Below are 19,430 nucleotides of genomic sequence, written 5' to 3'. Positions count from 1 at the left end.
AAATTTTTCATTTTTTTTTTTTTTTTACTAGAAAGTGATTGGAGCTGGATATTCTCAAAACCTCTCTCCCGTTCAGGCTGAGGGATTCTTCTGGGATTATTTTCAACCTATAAAACTAGGAAGTCCCCAGTTTAAGGGAGAACTCATACCACAAACATAACCAAATCAATACCAGTACCTATTTTAACCGGTCGACCAAGTCCAAAGCTATCCTAGTATAACATACCTAAGCCTAAACCTCAAGCGAGATGTTTTATCTGATCCTATATGTTTCATCTGATCCGGTATAAATACTCAACATCCATCTATCCTAGCACAGCATACCTAAGCCTAAACCTCAAGTGAAATGTCTTATGTAGATTTCTTAATCTTATATAAATGCTCAAATCTGATATCCGTCGTTATCCTACGATATTTTTGATAAAATTTAGAAGATATATCAACCTGTAGCTTCATAAAGTTTTCTACCAAGTATCTTTCTCATGTATTTGCTTACAACTTTATATACTAACATACAGCATGTCAGGAGTGGAGGCGGTAACTTGATGAAGTTCACGAGGAGAAAATACAAATCTACTCTACTTCAGTCTTCAAGAGACCAGTAGAACGAGTCTTCTCAGAAGTAATAAATCTTCCCTCTTCTCACCTACAAATATATACATTTCCAACTACTCCAAGAGAGCAGCAGAACGAGTCGTCTTCCAGCAACCCTCCATACCAACCATATTCTGATATCCGTCTTAAATCCCACAAAAAATAGTTTTGGCCAAATTGAGAAGTAATATTTGTGATAAAACTGAGAAATAACCGGATCAAGACCTGCCACCCAGACCCAAGCCTGGACCTAACGCAACACCCTAAAGCAGGATCTATCATTTCCAGCATAATTCCCCAGATGAGGGGTAGAATTCATAATTGTTTTCGAATCAATTATTAAATGACTAATGGAATCCTCTTCCACCATACTGTCCCCACGAGTGGGGGAGAGCTCGTAATTGTTTTCGAATCTATTATTAAATCACTAACGGAATCCACTTCCACCTTACGCTCTTCCAAAAAAATTGACAAGATATTTCCCCAAGCAAATATAACAAATCAAAACAAAGCTGATTGCAACCAGCATGCTATCTCTCACCATTCCAAGAACCCAACAAACAAAAATAATCACATAAGCAGAACCCTAAATCCAAATTCGAGACTTATAATCCAAGAAAATACATCACAAAACAAATATGAGCCTGTGACATCACAAAACAATCCAACCCGAGGTTCCCAAATCCTTTCTCGTCAGCCTGGGACTCCGTTATCGTCAATTTCAAACGAAATCAATTAATTTACCATCATATCACAAGCTGGGGAACTTCTACCGACTTTCTGCCAAACAATTGAGTGATATCATGCGCATCGAATTCCTGAACATATTCAGGTGAAAAACAAAAATCCAGCCGCGGCGGAGTTCAAATGGATACCACATTTAAGAAACAAACTATACAAGAAAAGATTTAAAAAAAAAAAAACTTTTGCATCTCGCCTGTTCCCATGAACACATTCTGAACCCATCCAGATACCGAAACCATAATGTCCATTCTTAAAAGATAAGATGTGATAGAAGACAGCAACTAAATGGTGGTCGAGTCCCACGAAATCACATTGTTAATTTTAGCTAGCACATTGCAAACCCCCGTGTTTCAGAAACGAGGCAAAGATGTCGCGGTTACTTCCCCAATTACACAACCACCACATCGCACTGCAGCACAAGCTTAAACCACAACTACAAAAATCACCAGAACAAAACTTCATCTAACAACCAAAATGATCAGATACCAACATCCATGATTCCAAATTCGAGGCTTCTAATTCAAGAATATACAGCAACACTAAAATATTAAAAAGGTTTCAGAGTAACCATGATAGGTCTTAAAAGTAACCATTATACCTATAACCTTAACGAGATTAGTCCAGAGAGTTAACAGATTCAGCAAATAAAGAAACACAACAAAGAAAAGAGAGAGAGAGGGAGAGAGAGACGGGGGACGAATCTAAGCACGCTCTCCACGGATGCGGCGGGCGAGTTGGATGTCCTTAGGCATAATGGTCACGCGCTTGGCATGGATGGCGCAGAGATTGGTGTCCTCGAAGAGCCCGACGAGATAGGCCTCGGCGGCCTCCTGGAGGGCCAAGACGGCGTGACTCTGAAACCTGAGATCCGTCTTGAAGTCCTGCGCGATCTCACGCACCAGCCTCTGGAACGGCAGCTTCCTTATCAGCAACTCCGTACTCTTCTGGTACTTCCGAATCTCACTAAAATCCACCACAAAATCCAGATTCAGAGAAGAAACCAAAGAAAAACATCGGGAACCAAAAGTACAATTTGACGGGATATGGTAGATACCGAAGAGCGACGGTGCCGGGGCGGTAGCGGTGGGGCTTCTTGACACCGCCGGTGGTCGGCGCCGACTTCCTCGCCGCCTTCAAGAAGGGAATCACGAAAAGCAGAGACTCAGGGAAACGGATTTCCAAAGGAACCTTAAGAAAACTGAGATCGATTGCGTTGGGGCGATGATACATACCTTTGTGGCGAGCTGCTTCCGGGGGGCTTTGCCGCCGGTGGACTTGCGAGCGGTCTGCTTCGTACGAGCCATCGGAGGACGGGAGTGCGACGGCTAGGGTTTCGAATCCTTTTGCTGTCAAAATAGGGGAAACGAATAGGGTAGAATTGTTGAGCTCCGGGGACGTTTAAAAGAGAAGGGGCTCCTTGCCCGGGGGCGACGTGGGCAGGGCGGTGACCGGTGAAGGGGGGATATTGGGTCGTTGTTGAAATCGGACGGATGAAATAAGTTTGCAGAAACACACAATCCGCGAGCTTTCTTCTCATTGGTTGATATATTTTGATGAGGATCGCTGCGAGCGTGAGAATTTCTAGGAAACCGAGTTTTGATCAGACTTGGACGGCATTCTGGGGTTAAGTGGGCCGGGCCATCGTGGTTAGCGTTGGTCATGGGCTAGGCCTCATGCCTACATTTTATTTATTTTTATTTAAACTATGGGCTGGGCTTATTTGAAAATTGACATTTTTTCGCGTCCAAAACCAAGCCATAATGAGCTCTATTCATGCGCAAACGGTAATCGCGGTGGCATTACGCGATGGAAACTAGACTGTCCAGTTCAAGTTACAAACTCAAGAGTGATTCAGCCACAGTTATTGATTGGATTCAGCAGGATGTAGAGGTGGTGGGCGAGCACCATCTGTTGCTCAGAGATATTCAGGCTATAATCAGTGGTGGGATGGCCTTGCAAGAAAAGCACGTGTATCGTGAAGCCAACGGGGCAACAGATTGGGTAGCCTCGTATGTGACTAATCATTCTGAGGAGACCCTATAGCTAAAGAAGAGGAAATTACCCGATGCACTCCGAGACTTGTTATTTTTTAACTTTTTAGAGTGTATTCGTACTCAACATATATGAGACATCCTCTTTAAAATTTAAAAAAAAAACAAAAATAAAAACAAAAACAGAGGCCGGACCATGTTACTATGGAAGTCCCTTGCACAACAAAGGGAGTTTGGGCTACATTTGATCGCAGGTTAGCTGAATTAGTAAAAGATATAGTATTTACTACGTTTGAGAAGTCATTATTTGAGGACAGATGGAAAAATATCCTCAAGATTTCTTCAATTTTGAATTAGTAAAAGATATTATTTGATTTTCTTTTCTTGTGATATCCACATTCTGCCATTTGATTGCTGTTCACTTGTCATTATACCATGTTTCCTCAAGAAACCACCTATGGATCGACATCCGAACATAACAAGATGAGAGTATAAAAAGTGGATTGGTCGCATCAATCTCCTTTGTTTTTTTGCCCTTAACTTGTTATTATTGACGAGATAAAAGTAGAAAAAGAGATAGTCAAAGGCAGATGGCAAAATTTCTTTGTACCAAAGATCTGTTCTGATTCATTGGCATGCAAACCACATGGAAAGGTCAAGGATAGTCAAAGATCTATGGTAAAATTTATCTATATTAACGACTTGTCTAGAGTCATCCTATACATATTATAATTTTGCCTATCTAATATTTTTGATCATTTTTGACCCTTAAATTCTGCATGAATCATAGGATTTCCTCTGTACGATTGCTATGCGCACACACGCACACACATATACATACATATACATACATACATTTTTGACCTTGGTACTCCTGAGAAGCTCACTTCGGTTGATTGGCCAAGATAGGTTCCATGTTTTCTACTTGCAAAATCACAGTATGTCAATATATTTGTTTCTAATGAGGCGGAGAATAAGAGTGCATATACGAACGGATTTCTTTTCAAGAGAAAAGGAAATATATTAATAGAAGAAGACTTTTGGACAACAACTCTCCTTCCAAAAATCAAATGGAATTCTTCTTCCTCTTCTTCATCTCTGACTTGAAGGTTTGGAGGAGTACAAGTCTTTCTTTTTCCCCTTCCACTTATCTGTTTGCTCAAAAGCTAAAATGGAGGAGGGCTGTTGCTATGTCTTTTGCTAAGATGGCCACGTAGATTTGCAGTCTTTTCTTCGACCTTCTCTCTTGTAGAATTCGTTGAAGGTAATTGAGGAAGATTCCATCCTTCTGGAACAATAAAAAGAAACAAGTGAATTATTTTACTAATGAATAGTAAAAATAAATGAATAATAAGACATGTTACCTCCACAGATAGGAGTTGTCTTAGAGGACCTCTCTTTAGATGAATCAGATACCAGAGACAACTGTTTCAAATTGGAAGATCACCAGGCCTACATGACTCGCTACAATATGGTCCTGGCTGAAGGGAAGGAATTGGAAAGCTATTCAGCATTGGATGTGATTGCTGAAAATTTGCTTGACCTTTCTCAAATCCTTAACCAGTGGCCGAGTGGTCAAAAAGATATTGATATTTGAGTTGAAAATGTATGGAATGGCTTGGGCCAATCTGAATTGTTTGGAAAATTATTAGGGAAAGTAGGATTATATCTTGCAACTATTGTTTACAGAAGTGAGCCTTGTGAACTGAAGATCACGAGCCATAAGAAATCTGGCCTAGTTTTCGTTGTGCTTAGTCTTTGATGAGGTCGGATGAGGATAATTGATAATTTAGCTATTGCATTTCGTGCTGTTGTTATCATCATTTTGTATCCTCACTGGAAATTCAAAAACCATAAGGTCCATTTGCAAAGTCCAAAACAAAATAAAACTTTCAACTTCCCTTTTGAAGCCTAGCTCTTGTGGCAGGATAGCAATTCATGTCCATATGTCAAAAATTAGCTAGGGGGAACAATAAACTCTACAATGTAGGCAAACAAGCTAACATGCCCACAACAATTGTTGTTAGATCCTTATTGATCACAATGAATAATGTCCAGTTATGATGGGCAAGAAGATACAAAGCTCAAGCCAACTGTCTTCCAGACGATAAAGCTGCCGTGATCTTGATACGAGTCATTGAGATCTTCAAAGAAAGTACACAGAAAGTGTACTTGCACAACCATATCAAACAAAAGAGCAATGCTTAAATTCAATCACCACCCCATCCTTCTTCCCCGTGGTTTCAAGAAACTCACCCTACTCTCTAGCTTTCTGGACATCATTTGTGAAGATCCGAACTGAAGTCGGCAAGGAGTGCCGACTTCAGTTGGGTCATCGTGGTCTTCCCACGATGACCACGCCGGCCGAACGGCCAGCGAAACCCCCGCTTCCCCCCCCCCCCCCCCCCCCTCTTCTCTCTCTCTCTCTCTCCCTCTTTCTCTCCTCTGAGAGCCTCATCCGAGCCCCATCCCTTCCCCATCCCTCTAAAAATTTGAGTTTTCCCCTCATCTTCTTCCCTTTTCTTGAGAGGTTTGCCGGAGCCACCGCCGCCGCCGGAGCCGCCAACGCCGCCGGAGATCCATTCGTCGACGACCGGAGGTGAGAAAGATCACTGATTTACTACTGTTTATGGATTTAAAAGGGAAAAGAATGAGGGATGTAAACCGGCTTTATTTTCCTATTTTTGGGAAATTTTTTTTGTGGGATTCGGCCGGCCGACGGTGGCCGGCCGGGGTCAATCCGGCCGAAACGAGTTCGGCCGGAGGTGGCGAACGGGGGTCGGGCTTCCCAGCCCCGATCTCCCTCTCTTTCCTCCCTTTCTTCTTCTCCTTCTTCTCTTCTTCTTCCCTTCCGCCGCCGGTGACAGCAGAGTGGCCGGCGGCGGCGGCCAGCCGCCGCCGAGGGCCACGGTCGACCGCCGAGGGCCGACCGGAACCACCAGCCACCCTCCTCCCTTCTTCTTCTTCTTCTTCTTCTTCTTCCTTCTTTCTTCTTCTCTTCTTCTTCTTCTTCTTCTTTATTCGGCCTGGGTGTTTTTCCTTGCTTTGAAATCCGTGCCTTAATGGTGAACCAGACTTTGAACCGGGTCTAAACTGTGAACCGGTTCCACCTATTCCGTGAATGGGTTCTGATTAGGGTCTGAATCTGAGTCAAGAATTTGGGCTGGGGAATTATTTTTTTGGGCTGAGTTGGGCCTGATTGGATCTGTGGGCTGGTTTGGGTTGGGCCCGAAATCTGATCTGAACCTGTTATCCGGTTTGGTTCAATTGGGCCTAATCTGTTTTGGGCCACAATTGACTTGGGTGTAAAGGATTCTGATTTTAGGGTCTATATTTGATCTTGGGGGCCCATTCTTGAATCTATGAACTTAGGAGTTTAAGGGGATTGGAATTAGTTTAAATTATGTTTCTTAGTTAATTAAATAATTAATGTTATGTTTTAATCAGGGGTTCGTGATATCTGTGGCAGGAATTTTTAAGCGAACCCAGGTAGGTGACTTATTGCTTTAAAGTAGAATTTTAACATGTACATGCATATGTTGATGTATGATTTATTATTGGCATTATATGTTAGAATTAGAATTAAGCATTTAATTTCATGAACTATTAAATTATTATTGTCATTATGTGTTAGAATTAGAAATTAATATTTAATTTCATAAACTGTTATGTACTGTACTATTGGGTAGGGGTGGCAATCGGGTCGGGTTGGACATAAACGGGTCGGGTCATATATAGGTCGGGTCAGAAAATCATAAACCTGAACCCGACCTGTTTATTAAACAGGTCAGAAATTGCAACCTGAACCTGACCTGTTTAATAAACAGGTAACCCGACCCGACCCGTTTAACCTGTTTAATAAACAGGTCACCTGTTTGCCCAACCCGACCCGACCCGTTTAACCTGTTTAGTCTAACCCATGCTGACCCGACCTGTTTAACCTGTTTATCCAACCCGACCCGACCTGTTTAACCTGTTTGTCTAAAGCTATCGGTAATTAAGAAAATAAGTTAAAAAAATGGTTGCTCAGCGATCACTAAAGCTGAAAATAACTGACAACCAAGAGATAGCAGCAAATCATCCATCCCATCAGATCAAGACATCATCAATTCACGGACATCCACAAAATGTCCATACCGAGAAAATAGGGCATAGAGAACGACCACTCGATATATTAAGAAAGAATAGCACTCAAGGCTATACAGGAATGATATCCAATTACAAAGTCAATCCGATCCCAGTTCCCAAACAGGCAAGAAAATATTAGAATGAAAATACTCATACACAAGGGGGAACACTTAACCACAATTCATCAACCAAGCACTAGTTTTTTATGTAGTAGCAAATGATATCACTATACTCAAAAGCACCAGTTTGAGTGGGAGAGGGAGGTGCAGTGATCTCATATCCGCTCATACTAGCATTTGAAGCCATGGCAAATGGACAAAATTATGATGAGGATTAATGCAATGATGATGCCCAAGACGATCAGTTTTATCTTCATGTTCTGAAACCACATCTTCCTTCTCATCTTTGTTCCTTGCTGCCTGAAATCTTGAGCCTGCAAATGAAGGATAAAGCAAATTCCCAAATTAAAAAAGCTTGGTGCTGCCATTTAGCAAAACAAGCATATTAGAACTAAACCCAGTGTAGGGGGTACACATGTAAAGTATTAAGCCATAAATTTGGGGTTGCTTACATCCTATTATGTCATGTTTTCCTATCCATGGTCAAATCCTCTGATATAGAATCTCTGATACACCGCGTGAATCCAAGTATTCATTGGTATCATCAACCTTTAATTAAACCTTCATCCTGAATTCGGATGAAAACACCTGGAGAAATTTTCTCACTTTCTCCTTTACTTATGCAATTACTAAATAACGTCTTAAATGCTATAGAGACAAAGTGTCCACTGATCTCCCAGTGACTTTGTGTTAGTGAACTTGCAAAGTATATAAACATAAGAAAATGAATAATGGAAAAGGATAGGAATATAAAGAATTACCTTTGTCACCCAGGTTATTGTTTTCCTTGTTTCCATTTCTTTCCTGTAATCTTGCTATCATGCAACCAGGAAACAAATGCAATCCTTTCTAGTCAGGATCTCTCACAGCTAAATTAGTCAGCAGGAAAATGCATTTGATAAGCCATCCACCTATCTCTCTTGCAAACACCCAGTCATTAACATCTAACAGTTCCCAATTGTTTTCAGCATATAAAAAAATTCACCAGAAGTGCACATACAATAAGAAATTGTCGGTATGACAGGAATGATACAGGTTAAAACTTAATGTGCGAACATACAGGCCAGTTTGGGTCAAACACAAGCATTTATAATTGGATAACATAAGCAAAAGCCACAGAGTAAAAAAAAATGCCACAGAGTACGACATGTTTCAATGCTGTTTGGAAGGGAAATGGAAAGAAAATAAGTTAAAAAAATGCCACAGAGTAAGGCAAAAGCCACAGAGCCACCCAATGTCAGAAGCACTGGAACATACACAAGCTACCCACGAGTCAAATCAATATCAATGTGGGTGCCCCGTGTTCCTCATTTCCAAAAGAAAAACAAAACGACATGTTTCAATGCTTCTCTGCTATCATCCTGTAAAAAGAAAAACAAAACGACATGTTTCAATGCTATTTGGAAGGGAAATGGAAAAAAATAGAAGTATCTACTGTACGAATAGTTGTGTACGACATCATGCGACAATAGATATTTTTAGAATAAGGGCTAAGCACTATTAGACATGTTAGCAATTCAATCGAAAGATTCGAAACAAACCAAGCTTGGTAGCCTCACTATGAATAGAATTCAACATTGGCCGAGCATTGAGTTGATTGAATTTCATTGTAGGAACTTGAGTTTATGACATCTTCTACAATCTCATCTAGCTCGGCCTCCTCAACATCTACATTGAAATATTACAATAATTAATAATAAATTCATTCAAAAAATAATAAAAATATAATTAATAAAATATATACCTTTTTTTTCAAACACCCAATCTCGAGTACAAATCAAGGCCTCGGCAATATCCGGTTTAAGTGCACTACGATACTTATCAAGTACTCGCCCACCGATACTAAAAGCAGATTCAGAGGCGACCGTAGATATTGGAATAGTTAGAATATCACGTGCCATAAGAGAAAGTTGAGGATAATGAGACTGCTTGGTTTTCCAAAAGTCAAGAATATCCAAATTGGACCTCCTATCAACTCTAGGCTCATCCAAATATAATTCCAATTGAGACTTATGTGCAGTAGTCACAAAATCAAAGCTTTCAAATGTATCAAAATCCTACATTATTGAAAAAAATGGAATGAGTTATTTATAAGAAACAATATCATATACAAGTACAATATATTTAATTTAGAAAAAAAAAGTTTTATATTACCTTAAAAACATCTGCTTTTCTACATGCCACAGAAGTTTCAGATGAAGTACCAATCTCCATATCTCCATGAGTTGATGTGCTAGTAGAACGAGTTTTAGAAGAAGCAAGCATATACTGATTAAAGAGAGAAAACATACAATCACGGATGCGCATGCTCTCAGTAGAATCATACCCATTCAACTTCTTATAACAATACTCCACAAACTGAAATTTGTATCGAGGATCCAAAATAACTGCCATGGCCAAGATTAAGCTATGATTTGACCAATACTTTTCAAATTTTCCATACATCTGCCGTGTCATTCTTTGTATGAAAGCATCTGTACTCTGCATCTCTTGCCTTAAAGTAAGCTCAATCAAGAAAACTTGAGAAAAATACATGTTTGATGTAGGATATTTAGCTCCAGAGAATAATAAAGTAGCATCATAGAATACACACAACAACTTGCTAATCTTCTCAACTTTACCCCACTCCTCTTCAGATGGACAATGCTTGTAATTAGAGTCACTTAATTTCAAATGAAGAAAGGCACGACGGTAAAAGAGAGCACTCTCTAGCATCAGAAAAGTTGAATTCCATCTTGTAGGAACATCCTGCTTTAAGCCTTTTTTACTTTCCAAACAAACTTGTTTAACACATTCCAAAAATTTTTATTTCCGAACTTGTGAACCTCTCACATATTTAATACTTTCACGAACTTTGAAGATGGGTTCATCTATCTCCTTTAATCCCTCTTGTACAATTAAGTTAAGAATATGAGCACAACATCGGACATGAAAAAACTCACCATCTAAGTACAGTGCATTATTCAAATTAAGTTGGTTCTTTAGCATGTCAACAAAAACATCATTTACCGATGCATTATCCAAAGTCATGCAATATAACTTCTTTTCAATCCCCCAATCAATCAACAAAGCATGAATTATTTCACATAAAGATATGCCATTATGTGGAGGAGGCACGAAGCGAAAATTAAGAACTTTCTTTTGTAACACCCATTCTTCATCAATAAAATGGGCAGTTAAACATAAATACCCGTCGGTAGTAATGGAGGTCCACAAATCCGAAGTTAAACTTATCCTAGAAGGAATTGAATGTAGCCACAATGCTAATTTTTCCTTCTCTTTTTTATATAATTTCAACAAATCAGCCTTTACAGTATTCCTTGATACTAACTTGGCCTCCTCAGAAACATAAGCAAAACAAGATCTAATGCCTTCATACTCAACAAATTGAAATGGCTGATCATGCTTAATAATTGCAAGTGTTATCAATTCACGAAATTTGTCAGGATTAAACTTAGTAGAACACATTGATATGGCCCCTTGAGATTGTGATAAGATCATCTGTCCTATGTCACGGTTCTTTCTGCAATTCTCTAAATGACGTTTTAGATTTCCGGTCCCAACCTTACCACCAAATGAATATTCTGCACCACATTTTATACACTTGCATTTTGCAGTTGCTTCATTTATATGAAAATATTGATAAACAGAAGAGGTCAACTTTCTTTTACGTTTGCCAAGTGTGGAGTCACGTACAACTGTATTAAAACCTAAAGGCGTCGATTCATTTGCCATATCATAAACACTCTCTAACTCCATCTATATCATATAATTTAAAAATTATATCAGAATACCAATTTAGAAAGAAAATAATTTGAAAAGAGAACGGAAACAACTGTAAATGCATTTACTTTTGCTGAGTCAGATTTATCAATATAATCTCTAAAACTTAGATATTCAACTGCTTCTACTTTCCAACAACTGTAAATGCACTGCAAAAAAACAAAATAATAATGTTAAAAATATGAATCTTCAGAAACTATTATCAAAGTTAAGCAATAACAGTTAGAAAGTCTGTGATCTTTAAATAGACATCATTAGTGATACTTGCTTCTGCAGTTAGATCCTCAAATATGTAAATCCCACCCTGTGTTGAAGTATACAAAATTACAAATCAACAAAAGGCAAGTTATTAAAGCAGAAGGAAGCATAACATATGAAGACAGTGAACTTATTATAACCAATGATTTTAAGGCCAAAGAAAGCCCCTCTTACAGTCTTACTAAGAGGATCAACGCTTTAAGCATAAATCTTACTATTATTTTTCCAAAAAAATGACACTCTCATTCTAAGAAAGCTACAGTATTTTGTATAACATGACGGCATGCATCTTGGGGTTTTACCAGCATTCAAAAAAATACCACTTAAAAATAATTATTCTTGTGCAGAATCTATGTAGAATCTTCCACAAGAACTACTACTCTACTAGACTGTTTATACCAAAAAGCATTCGCAAATCACAACTCAAACTGTAAACGAAAAAAAAAATAAAAAAATAAATGAAGAAAACAGAGCCAAAATTTTAGACCCCATAGAGAATAGAAGAAGCTAGCCTAGGATAAACCCCACAGAGAATAGAAGAAGGGAGGAACCGAAAAAAGATCACCCCAGCCGAAAGAAAAAAAGGTGGATCATTTTTACCTCGGTAGAGCAGAGGATCCGACCTCTTTAGGAGCAGTCGAGCAGAAATTCAACCTTGGTTCCCAGACCCGTCGAGCCGCCGCGGTCACCGTCGATGGGGAGGCCGAAGTTGTCGGCACGGGGGAGGAGAGGGCGGAGGTGGAGGTCCGGAGGAGAGGACTCGGGAGGCGAAGAATCCGAAGGAGAGGAGAGGGGAGAGACTCGAGAGAGACTGAGGGAGGGAATAGACTATAGAGCTCGGGCGGGGCACAAACCCTAACCCTAAGTCCCTAACTAAGGAGAAGTCGCGGACGGTGGAGTGTGGTCCTCGAGCCGCCGCGGTGGCCGTCGATGGAGAGGCCGACCTTATCCACACGGAGGAGGAGAGGGCGGAGGCGGTGGTCTGGAGGAGAGAGCTTGGGAGGCGAAGAATCGGGAGGAGAGGCGACGGCGGACGGCAGCACAAACCCTAAATCCCTAAGGCCACGAACTCACGATTCACGAAGTCGAGAAGTCTCAAGTCACGGGCGGTGTTAAACTTAAACCTTAAACGGGTCGCGCTGAAATTGGGCCGACGCGGGAAGTTGGGCCGTTGGGCTGATGCAAATAAAACGGGCTGAACTCTGAAGCGGGTCTATCAGCCCAATAGCTAAACGGGTTAAACGGGTTACACGGGTCAGACATTTAAAACCCGTATCTGACCCAATTAATAAACGGGTCAGACATTTAAAACCCGTATCCGACCCGAACCCGTTTAGACCAAACCCAAACCTGTTTATGGCGGGTCGAACGCGGGTCGGGTTGGCGGGTCGGGTCATATTTTGCCACCCCTACTATTGGGAGTTTGTTCATGACTTGAGTTGGAAAGTTGATTTGTTGATTTTTAAAATCCGCGTGACTATAGTCTAGGCCCCGCCAATGGGATGATACGTTGGCCCTGTCGACTTGTACTGAGGAACTAGTTCCGACACCGCGACCACCGGTGATAGAATAGTGGCGGCACAGGGGTGCATTTTGCTCTTCGGAGCGGCTCAGTGGAGCGTGAGTTTGACACCAGGGGGTGCGGCACAGTGGTGCGTTGGCTCAGTGGAGCGGCTCTTCGGAGAGTATTGGCACTTCGGTGTAACCATGCCACTGGGTGATGTGGCCGTAGTCATGCGGTTGAGTTATTTTGAGTCTCGGACCGGGTTCACGGATTGTCGTGTGAATTTTTGGATTCATGAGTTTTAGCTGCTTTTTATATGCATCATGACATGTTATATGATGACTTTATTGCATGATGTTGCCTACTGAGCTGTTAGCTCACTCCTACCATTTACATTTTTGCAGGTGATGATATATGATTATGGGGATTATGGGATAGAGTGATCATGATGTAATTAGCTAGTAGATATGGACTTTCTTTTGAATTATGTATATATGGACATTTGATATGAAAACTGGAAGTTATCTTTATTTAGCTATTGATGTTGGATCTGATGTATCTGCCTTGCGTGCCTGCGGGGTCCGCCCTGCAGGTGCGCGGCGTCTGCTCGCGCCCCGGGCCCCGGGTTCGGGGCATGACAGATTTATTGGTATCAGAGCATAGGTTAAAGATCACTAGGGACATTAAAACAGAATCATAATAAATATAATAATAAATAATAATAATTAAAAAAAAACCTTAGGAATATAGGGACACATGTGAAGAAATGAGAGTGGGGTAGAAAATCTTATGGGTGGGTGGATCTAACACTAATGATGTGTTATTCGGAAGAAAAAAAAAACTTAGGAATATAGGGACACATGTGAAGAAATGAGAGTGGGGTAGAAAATCTTATGGGTGGGTGGATCCAACACTAATGATGTGTTATTCGAAAAAAAAAAAAAAACTTAGGAATATAGGGACACATGTGAAGAAATGATAGTGGGGTAGAAGATTTTACAGTGGATGGATCTAACCCTGATGTTGTGTTATTTGTGTATGTATCAGCATGCCGCCCCGCCGTGCACGTGTGGCACCTCGCCGCCTGATCGAGACTATCGGGAGTGATCCAGCCACTTCTCATCCGACTGAGAGAGTCCAGGGGGACGAGACTGATCAGACAGTACTGGATGGACCAGATCATGGCCAGGAGAGCAGGATGGGGGGATCGACCCAGGTGATGGAGCTGATCAGAGAGGTGGTTGGGTTAGTTCGACAGCAGAGGGGACCACAGCAGCTATTTCCCTCTGCTAGTTCTTCAAATCAGGGGAGGAGTATAGCAGAGTTCAGGAAGTTGGCTCCTCCGGCCTTCAAGGGAACTACCGATCCCCAAGAGGCCGAATGTTGGATAGATGAGATGGAGAAGGCCTTCAGGGCCATGGGTTGTACTGAGGAGGAAAAGATCAGATTTGCTACCTATAAGCTTCAGGACCGGGCTCATCATTGGTGGGAGTCTGTGGAGAGGACCATGATGCAGGATGCAGGATCTGTGACGTGGCCGGAATTCCGCATGGCCTTCTACTCCAAGTATTTCCCTTCCAGTCGTATCAGGGAGCTGGAGAGGGAGTTTCTGAGCCTCTCTCAGGGGAGTATGACTGTGGAGGACTATGAGGCTGAGTTTGATCGGTTGTCCCGTTTTGCACCATCTCTTGTCCAAGACCCTAAATCTAGGATGAGTAGATTTGAGGAAGGACTGAGGCCTCGCCTGCGTCAGGGTTTAGCTGCTGTTCACTCGACTGATTATGATGACCTAGTTGACAGAGCTAAAAATATGGAGATCATCTGGAAGGAGACACAGGATGCTCAGAAAGGGAAGTCGAAGAGGACCAGGGACTTTGATTCTGACAGTGAGCGGCATCTGCGCCGACCTATGCAGTTCCGTCCAGGAGCAGGGCAGCGAGTTCCATATGGGAGGACTGTACTGGATCGCAGGGGGATATCAGGAGTGTGCTTCAGGTGTGGCCAGACTGGACATAGAGCTGTTGAGTGTCGTCAGACACGGCCTGGTATTGGAGCATGTTTCAGGTGTGGTCAGCAGGGCCACCGGATAGCTGAGTGCCCTCAGACTCAGACTGTTTCTGGAGTTTGTTTCGGGTGTGGTCAGCCGGGTCACAGGATTTCTAGTTGTCCTCGTACTAGATCTGCGCAGAGGCCACCGAGTTCTGTAGCTCCTCAACGACAGACTTCCTTCACTCCAGTACAGGCTACCCAGTCAGCTGTCCCCAGGCAGCAAAGGGGAGGAGGATCTCGTACCCAAGGACGAGTGTATGCGTTGACTCAGCAGGATGCTCAGGCATCCAACACTGTAGTGACATGTACACTGTTGGTATCTTCCACTTATGCTTATGTGTTATTTGATTCTGGTGCTACGCATTCTTTTATCTCATCTTCATATGTGCATAAGTGCGATTTACACTACTCTTCCTTAGAGTGGGAATTATGCATTAGTACTCCAGCTGGGGGTACGATGACAGTTAGTCAGATCTGCATTTCCTGTCCAGTACTAGTTGAGGGTAGAGATTTGAGAGCAAATTTGATTGTTATGAATCTACATGATTTTGATGTAATCTTGGGTATGGATTGGTTGGCTGCATACCACGCTACCATAGACTGTTTTCTGAAGAGGGTGACCTTCCGGATTCCAGGTATTGATGAGTTCAGTTTTATGGGTGATGACTGGGGTGTCTCTTCTCGGGTAGTGTCTGCTATGCAGGGCATAAGATCTCTTAGAAAGGAGTTTCCCATCTTTATGGCCACAATTGCAAATTCTGAACAGTCTGAACAGAGAATTGAGGATATACCAGTAGTCAGTGAGTACCCTGATGTTTTTCCTGATGATCTGCCTAGCTTACCTCCTGATAGAGATGTCGAGTTTGCTATTGATATAATCCCTGGTACTGCACCTTTGTCTAAAGCTCCTTATAGAATGGCCCCTGCTGAACTAAAGGAGCTGAAGGACCAATTACAGGAGCTATTGGATCTGGGTTTCGTTCGACCTAGCGTCTCTCCTTGGGGTGCCCCAGTATTATTTGTAAGGAAGAAAGATGGTAGCATGAGACTGTGTATTGATTACCGGGAAATCAATAAAGTGACTATTAAGAATAGGTACCCTCTACCCCGAATTGATGATTTGTTTGACTAGCTTCAGGGTGCTCAAGTATTTTTCAAGATTGATCTTCGATCTGGATATCATCAGCTGAGGATAAAGGAGTCTGACATAGCCAAGACCGCTTTCTGTACCAGGTATGGACACTATGAGTTCCTTGTAATGCCTTTTGGTTTGACTAATGCACCAGCAGCATTTATGGACCTGATGAACAGAGTGTTTAAGCCTTTTCTGGATAAATTTGTGATAGTATTTATTGATGATATTCTGATATATTCAAAGAGTCAGGCAGAGCATGAGCATCACTTGAAGATTGTTTTGGAGACTCTGAGGCAGAATCAGTTGTATGGTAAATTAAAGAAATGTGAATTTTGGTTGGACAGGGTGATGTTTTTGGGGCATGTTATCTCTAAGGAAGGAATTATGGTTGACCCAAAGTGTTGACCCCCTAATGGATTTTGATAAATACAAAATACTAGAGTATAATTCCCTGTGTATTAACAATTTATTTGAGGATTTCAGGTGTTTATCTAAAAATATTGGTAAGAAATGTCTAGGCATGTTCCCATATTTTTCAAGGATTTATTGAAGAATTTTTGAGATGAAGAAAACAGATCAGGGACAGCCGAGACGTCTCCGGTTTGTCCCAGAGACGTCTCTGGCACGAATAGGAAGAATTGGCACGTCTGGAGACGTCCCCGGCACCTGGCGAGGCGTCTCACAGGGTCGGAGTCGACTCCTGACTCTGCGGAGTCGACTCTCTCAGAGGCGGCAGAAAGGCCGATTTCAAGGGATGCGCGCGAATCGTCTCCGAAGGACGCGGAGTCGTCCCCACGAGTAAAAAGCGGACTTCCCGAGACGTCCCCAGAGAGCGCGGAGTCGACTCTCTCAGGGGATTTCAGAGGACGTGTTTTTCGGTGATACAACTACGGAGTCGTCCCCGACGTCGCGGAGTCGTCCCCATGCAAAAAGCGCAAACATCCCGAGACGCCCCGTAAAGTGCCGAGCCGACTCTCTCAGAAAAACAGAAGAACAAGCATTCAAGTCGTTCTTCTTCAGAGTCGTCCCCGTAAAAGTGCCGAGTCGACTCCAAACAACGTCAAGAGAAATTTTATACAGCCGAGACGTCTCGCGTCGAAGCGGAGACGTCTCCGGAGCGCCTGGAACGCGACTGACACACTTTTGCAGGTAAATTTGAATTTCAAACGGTCATATTTTTGTGTCTAACGGATCTATTACTTTTTGGGCTATAAAAGGGAGCTTTTAAGTGCCTTCCAACAACTTCTCACCAACTCAACACAAGATCATTCAAGAGAGAAGAAAGAAAAAGAGGTTCAAGGGAGTTAGAGCTTTCAAGAGGAGAAATCAAGTGCATTCAAGCTTTCCCATCTGATTTCGTGCTCAACTACTCACTCCCACTCGGCATTCAAAGCTCACATTCAAGCCAACGCGATCCACATCGGAAGAACCACCATTACCCACGCTTCCAACGGCTAAAAGGGTTCTTCCGGGTTTTATTATTTCTCATTGTTATATTCGCTTCATTAAGAGCTTTTAAATCTTTGTAAAACCTTTGTTTATTGTGCTTGTTCCAGTCAAGGGACTTGGAACAAGGGATAGGCGTCCCAAGCCTAGGTTAAATTGGGGGATTGTAGGGTTCGTTGTTAGCCCGGGGTAAAACAACGAGTTGGGTAGTGAACTCACAAAACTACCGTACTGTAATCGCTGATTATAGTGGAAATTCCCAAAGGTGTTTGGGGAGTGGATGTAGGAGCAGTGGAAGCTCCGAACCACTATAAATCTTTGTGTGTTTGCGTTTGACTGTGATTGCTACTTTAGTTTTACCTTTGCACATACACTTGTGTGTTTTGTTTTAATTAGTCAAAAAGTTTTAAAACACCCAATTCACCCCCCTCTTGGGTGACCATCTCTGGGCAACAAGTGGTATCAGAGCGGGTGCTCTGTGTATTTCTTGAAGACCTAACCGTCTTAGCCAAAGATCTAGATGGCAACACCCTTCAACAATGTTCCTGCTGAGGGGCAGGCAACCAATAGACCTCCACTCTTCAATGGGACAAATTATTCCTATTGAAAGACTAGAATGAGAATTTTTATTCAAGCACAAGATTATGCCTTGTGGAGGGTTATAATCAAGGGACCACACGAACCATCTCACATGGTTAATGGCATTCAAGTTCCCAAACCTGAAGAGGATTGGGATGAGAATGATAATAGGATGGTTCAACTCAACGCTAGAGCCATGAACTCATTATTTTGTGCTTTAGATGTGAATGAGTTTAATAGAGTTTCCACATGTAGTTCCGCCAAGGAAATATGGGATAGGCTTGAAGTTACCCATGAGGGTACCAATCAAGTCAAAGAATCTAAAGTGAACATTCTGGTTCACAAATATGAATTATTTAAGATGGAACCCAACGAAACCATTTCATGCATGTTCACACGTTTCACTGATATAATAAATGGTCTAAAGAATTTGGGTAAATCTTACACTAACCCAGAACTTGTGAGTAAAATTCTCAGGTCCTTGCCAAAAGCATGGGAAGCGAAGGTCACGGCGATCGTAGAAGCTAAAGACCTCAATACATTGGGACTTGAACAACTATTGGGCTCATTGATGACGCATGAGCTCACAATGAAGCAACATGAAGAAGATTTGCCAAAGAAGAAGACAATCGCACTCAAGGCTACTTCGAGTGTTTGTGAAGAAGAAAGTAGTGAGAGTGAAGAAGAAAGCGAAGATGAGGACTTGGGCTTAATAGTAAGGAAGTTCAAGAAATTCATGAGAAGAAAGAAACCCTTCCCAAGAAAGAAGTTTAGAGGGAAAAATGATTGGGAAAAGGAAAAAGAAAAAGAAAGAGACCCAATCATATGTTATGATTGCAAGAGACCGGGGCACATCCGTTCCGAATGCCCTCAACAGAAGAAGCACTTTGGAAAGAAGAAGAAGAAGGCGTTGAAAGCAACTTGGGATGATAGTGACACATCATCCTCCGAGGAAGAGAAGGAAGAGACCGCCAACTTGTGCTTCATGGCATTCGAAGACGATGAGGTATGTCAAAGCTCAACCACAAATTTTACTTTAGAAGAATTATATGAAGCTTTCCAAGAGCTCATGAGTGATTGTAGTATGTTAGGAGCAAAAA

General features: G+C 41.9%; 3 protein-coding genes and 1 long non-coding RNA gene across 4 annotated transcripts; 1 reads left to right on the top strand and 3 right to left on the bottom strand.

Moving 5' to 3' along the window:
• Nucleotides 1-1,833: 1,833 nt before the first annotated feature.
• On the bottom strand, nucleotides 1,834-2,736 carry LOC103697572 (histone H3.3). The gene is made up of 3 exons (XM_008779461.6): nucleotides 2,571-2,736; nucleotides 2,393-2,469; nucleotides 1,834-2,301 (listed from the first exon to the last, which is right to left on the bottom strand). The coding sequence occupies exons 1-3, from the start codon at nucleotides 2,640-2,642 to the stop codon at nucleotides 2,040-2,042; spliced, it is 411 nt and encodes a 136-aa protein (XP_008777683.3). The 5' UTR covers nucleotides 2,643-2,736; the 3' UTR covers nucleotides 1,834-2,039.
• Nucleotides 2,737-7,590: 4,854 nt separating this feature from the next.
• LOC149751108 (zinc finger BED domain-containing protein RICESLEEPER 2-like) lies at nucleotides 7,591-10,374 on the bottom strand. The gene is made up of 6 exons (XM_089927798.1): nucleotides 9,903-10,374; nucleotides 9,731-9,809; nucleotides 9,321-9,633; nucleotides 8,338-9,244; nucleotides 8,029-8,164; nucleotides 7,591-7,890 (listed from the first exon to the last, which is right to left on the bottom strand). The coding sequence occupies exons 1-4, from the start codon at nucleotides 10,289-10,291 to the stop codon at nucleotides 9,135-9,137; spliced, it is 891 nt and encodes a 296-aa protein (XP_089783924.1). The 5' UTR covers nucleotides 10,292-10,374; the 3' UTR covers nucleotides 7,591-7,890; nucleotides 8,029-8,164; nucleotides 8,338-9,134.
• Nucleotides 10,375-11,340: 966 nt separating this feature from the next.
• On the bottom strand, nucleotides 11,341-12,693 carry LOC149751107 (uncharacterized). Its single transcript, XR_016398797.1, has 2 exons — nucleotides 12,218-12,693; nucleotides 11,341-11,508 (listed from the first exon to the last, which is right to left on the bottom strand). It is a non-coding gene; the product is annotated as an uncharacterized LOC149751107 (long non-coding RNA).
• Nucleotides 12,694-14,169: 1,476 nt separating this feature from the next.
• Nucleotides 14,170-16,302, top strand: LOC149751106 (uncharacterized). The gene has a single exon (XM_089927936.1). It carries the CDS (start codon nucleotides 14,170-14,172, stop codon nucleotides 16,300-16,302), a length of 2,133 nt encoding a protein of 710 aa, XP_089784062.1.
• Nucleotides 16,303-19,430: the final 3,128 nt, after the last annotated feature.

This window comes from Phoenix dactylifera, chromosome 16 (assembly GCF_051530095.1).
Source record: "Phoenix dactylifera cultivar Ajwa chromosome 16, Ajwa_hap1_PhDact_Kaust_v1.1, whole genome shotgun sequence".
In the NCBI taxonomy this organism is placed as follows: domain Eukaryota; kingdom Viridiplantae; phylum Streptophyta; class Magnoliopsida; order Arecales; family Arecaceae; genus Phoenix; species Phoenix dactylifera.
Note: the sequence above shows the minus strand (reverse complement) of the source record. Positions and strands in the feature narration are given on the sequence as shown.

What these genes read in the sequence shown, in the direction of transcription:
- LOC103697572 (XM_008779461.6), bottom strand. Translation starts at nt 2,642, where the DNA reads ATGGCTCGTACGAAGCAGACCGCTCGCAAGTCCACCGGCGGCAAAGCC. An exon ending in GGAAGCAGCTCGCCACAAAG is followed by an intron (nt 2,470 to 2,570) that starts GTATGTATCATC and finishes CCCTTCTTGAAG; the next exon opens with GCGGCGAGGAAGTCGGCGCC. An exon ending in CCCGGCACCGTCGCTCTTCG is followed by an intron (nt 2,302 to 2,392) that starts GTATCTACCATA and finishes GGTGGATTTTAG; the next exon opens with TGAGATTCGGAAGTACCAGA.
- LOC149751108 (XM_089927798.1), bottom strand. Translation starts at nt 10,291, where the DNA reads ATGCTAGAGAGTGCTCTCTTTTACCGTCGTGCCTTTCTTCATTTGAAA. An exon ending in TGTTATAAGAAGTTGAATGG is followed by an intron (nt 9,810 to 9,902) that starts GTATGATTCTAC and finishes TCGTTCTACTAG; the next exon opens with CACATCAACTCATGGAGATA. An exon ending in GAAAAGCAGATGTTTTTAAG is followed by an intron (nt 9,634 to 9,730) that starts GTAATATAAAAC and finishes TCAATAATGTAG; the next exon opens with GATTTTGATACATTTGAAAG.
- LOC149751106 (XM_089927936.1), top strand. Translation starts at nt 14,170, where the DNA reads ATGCCGCCCCGCCGTGCACGTGTGGCACCTCGCCGCCTGATCGAGACT.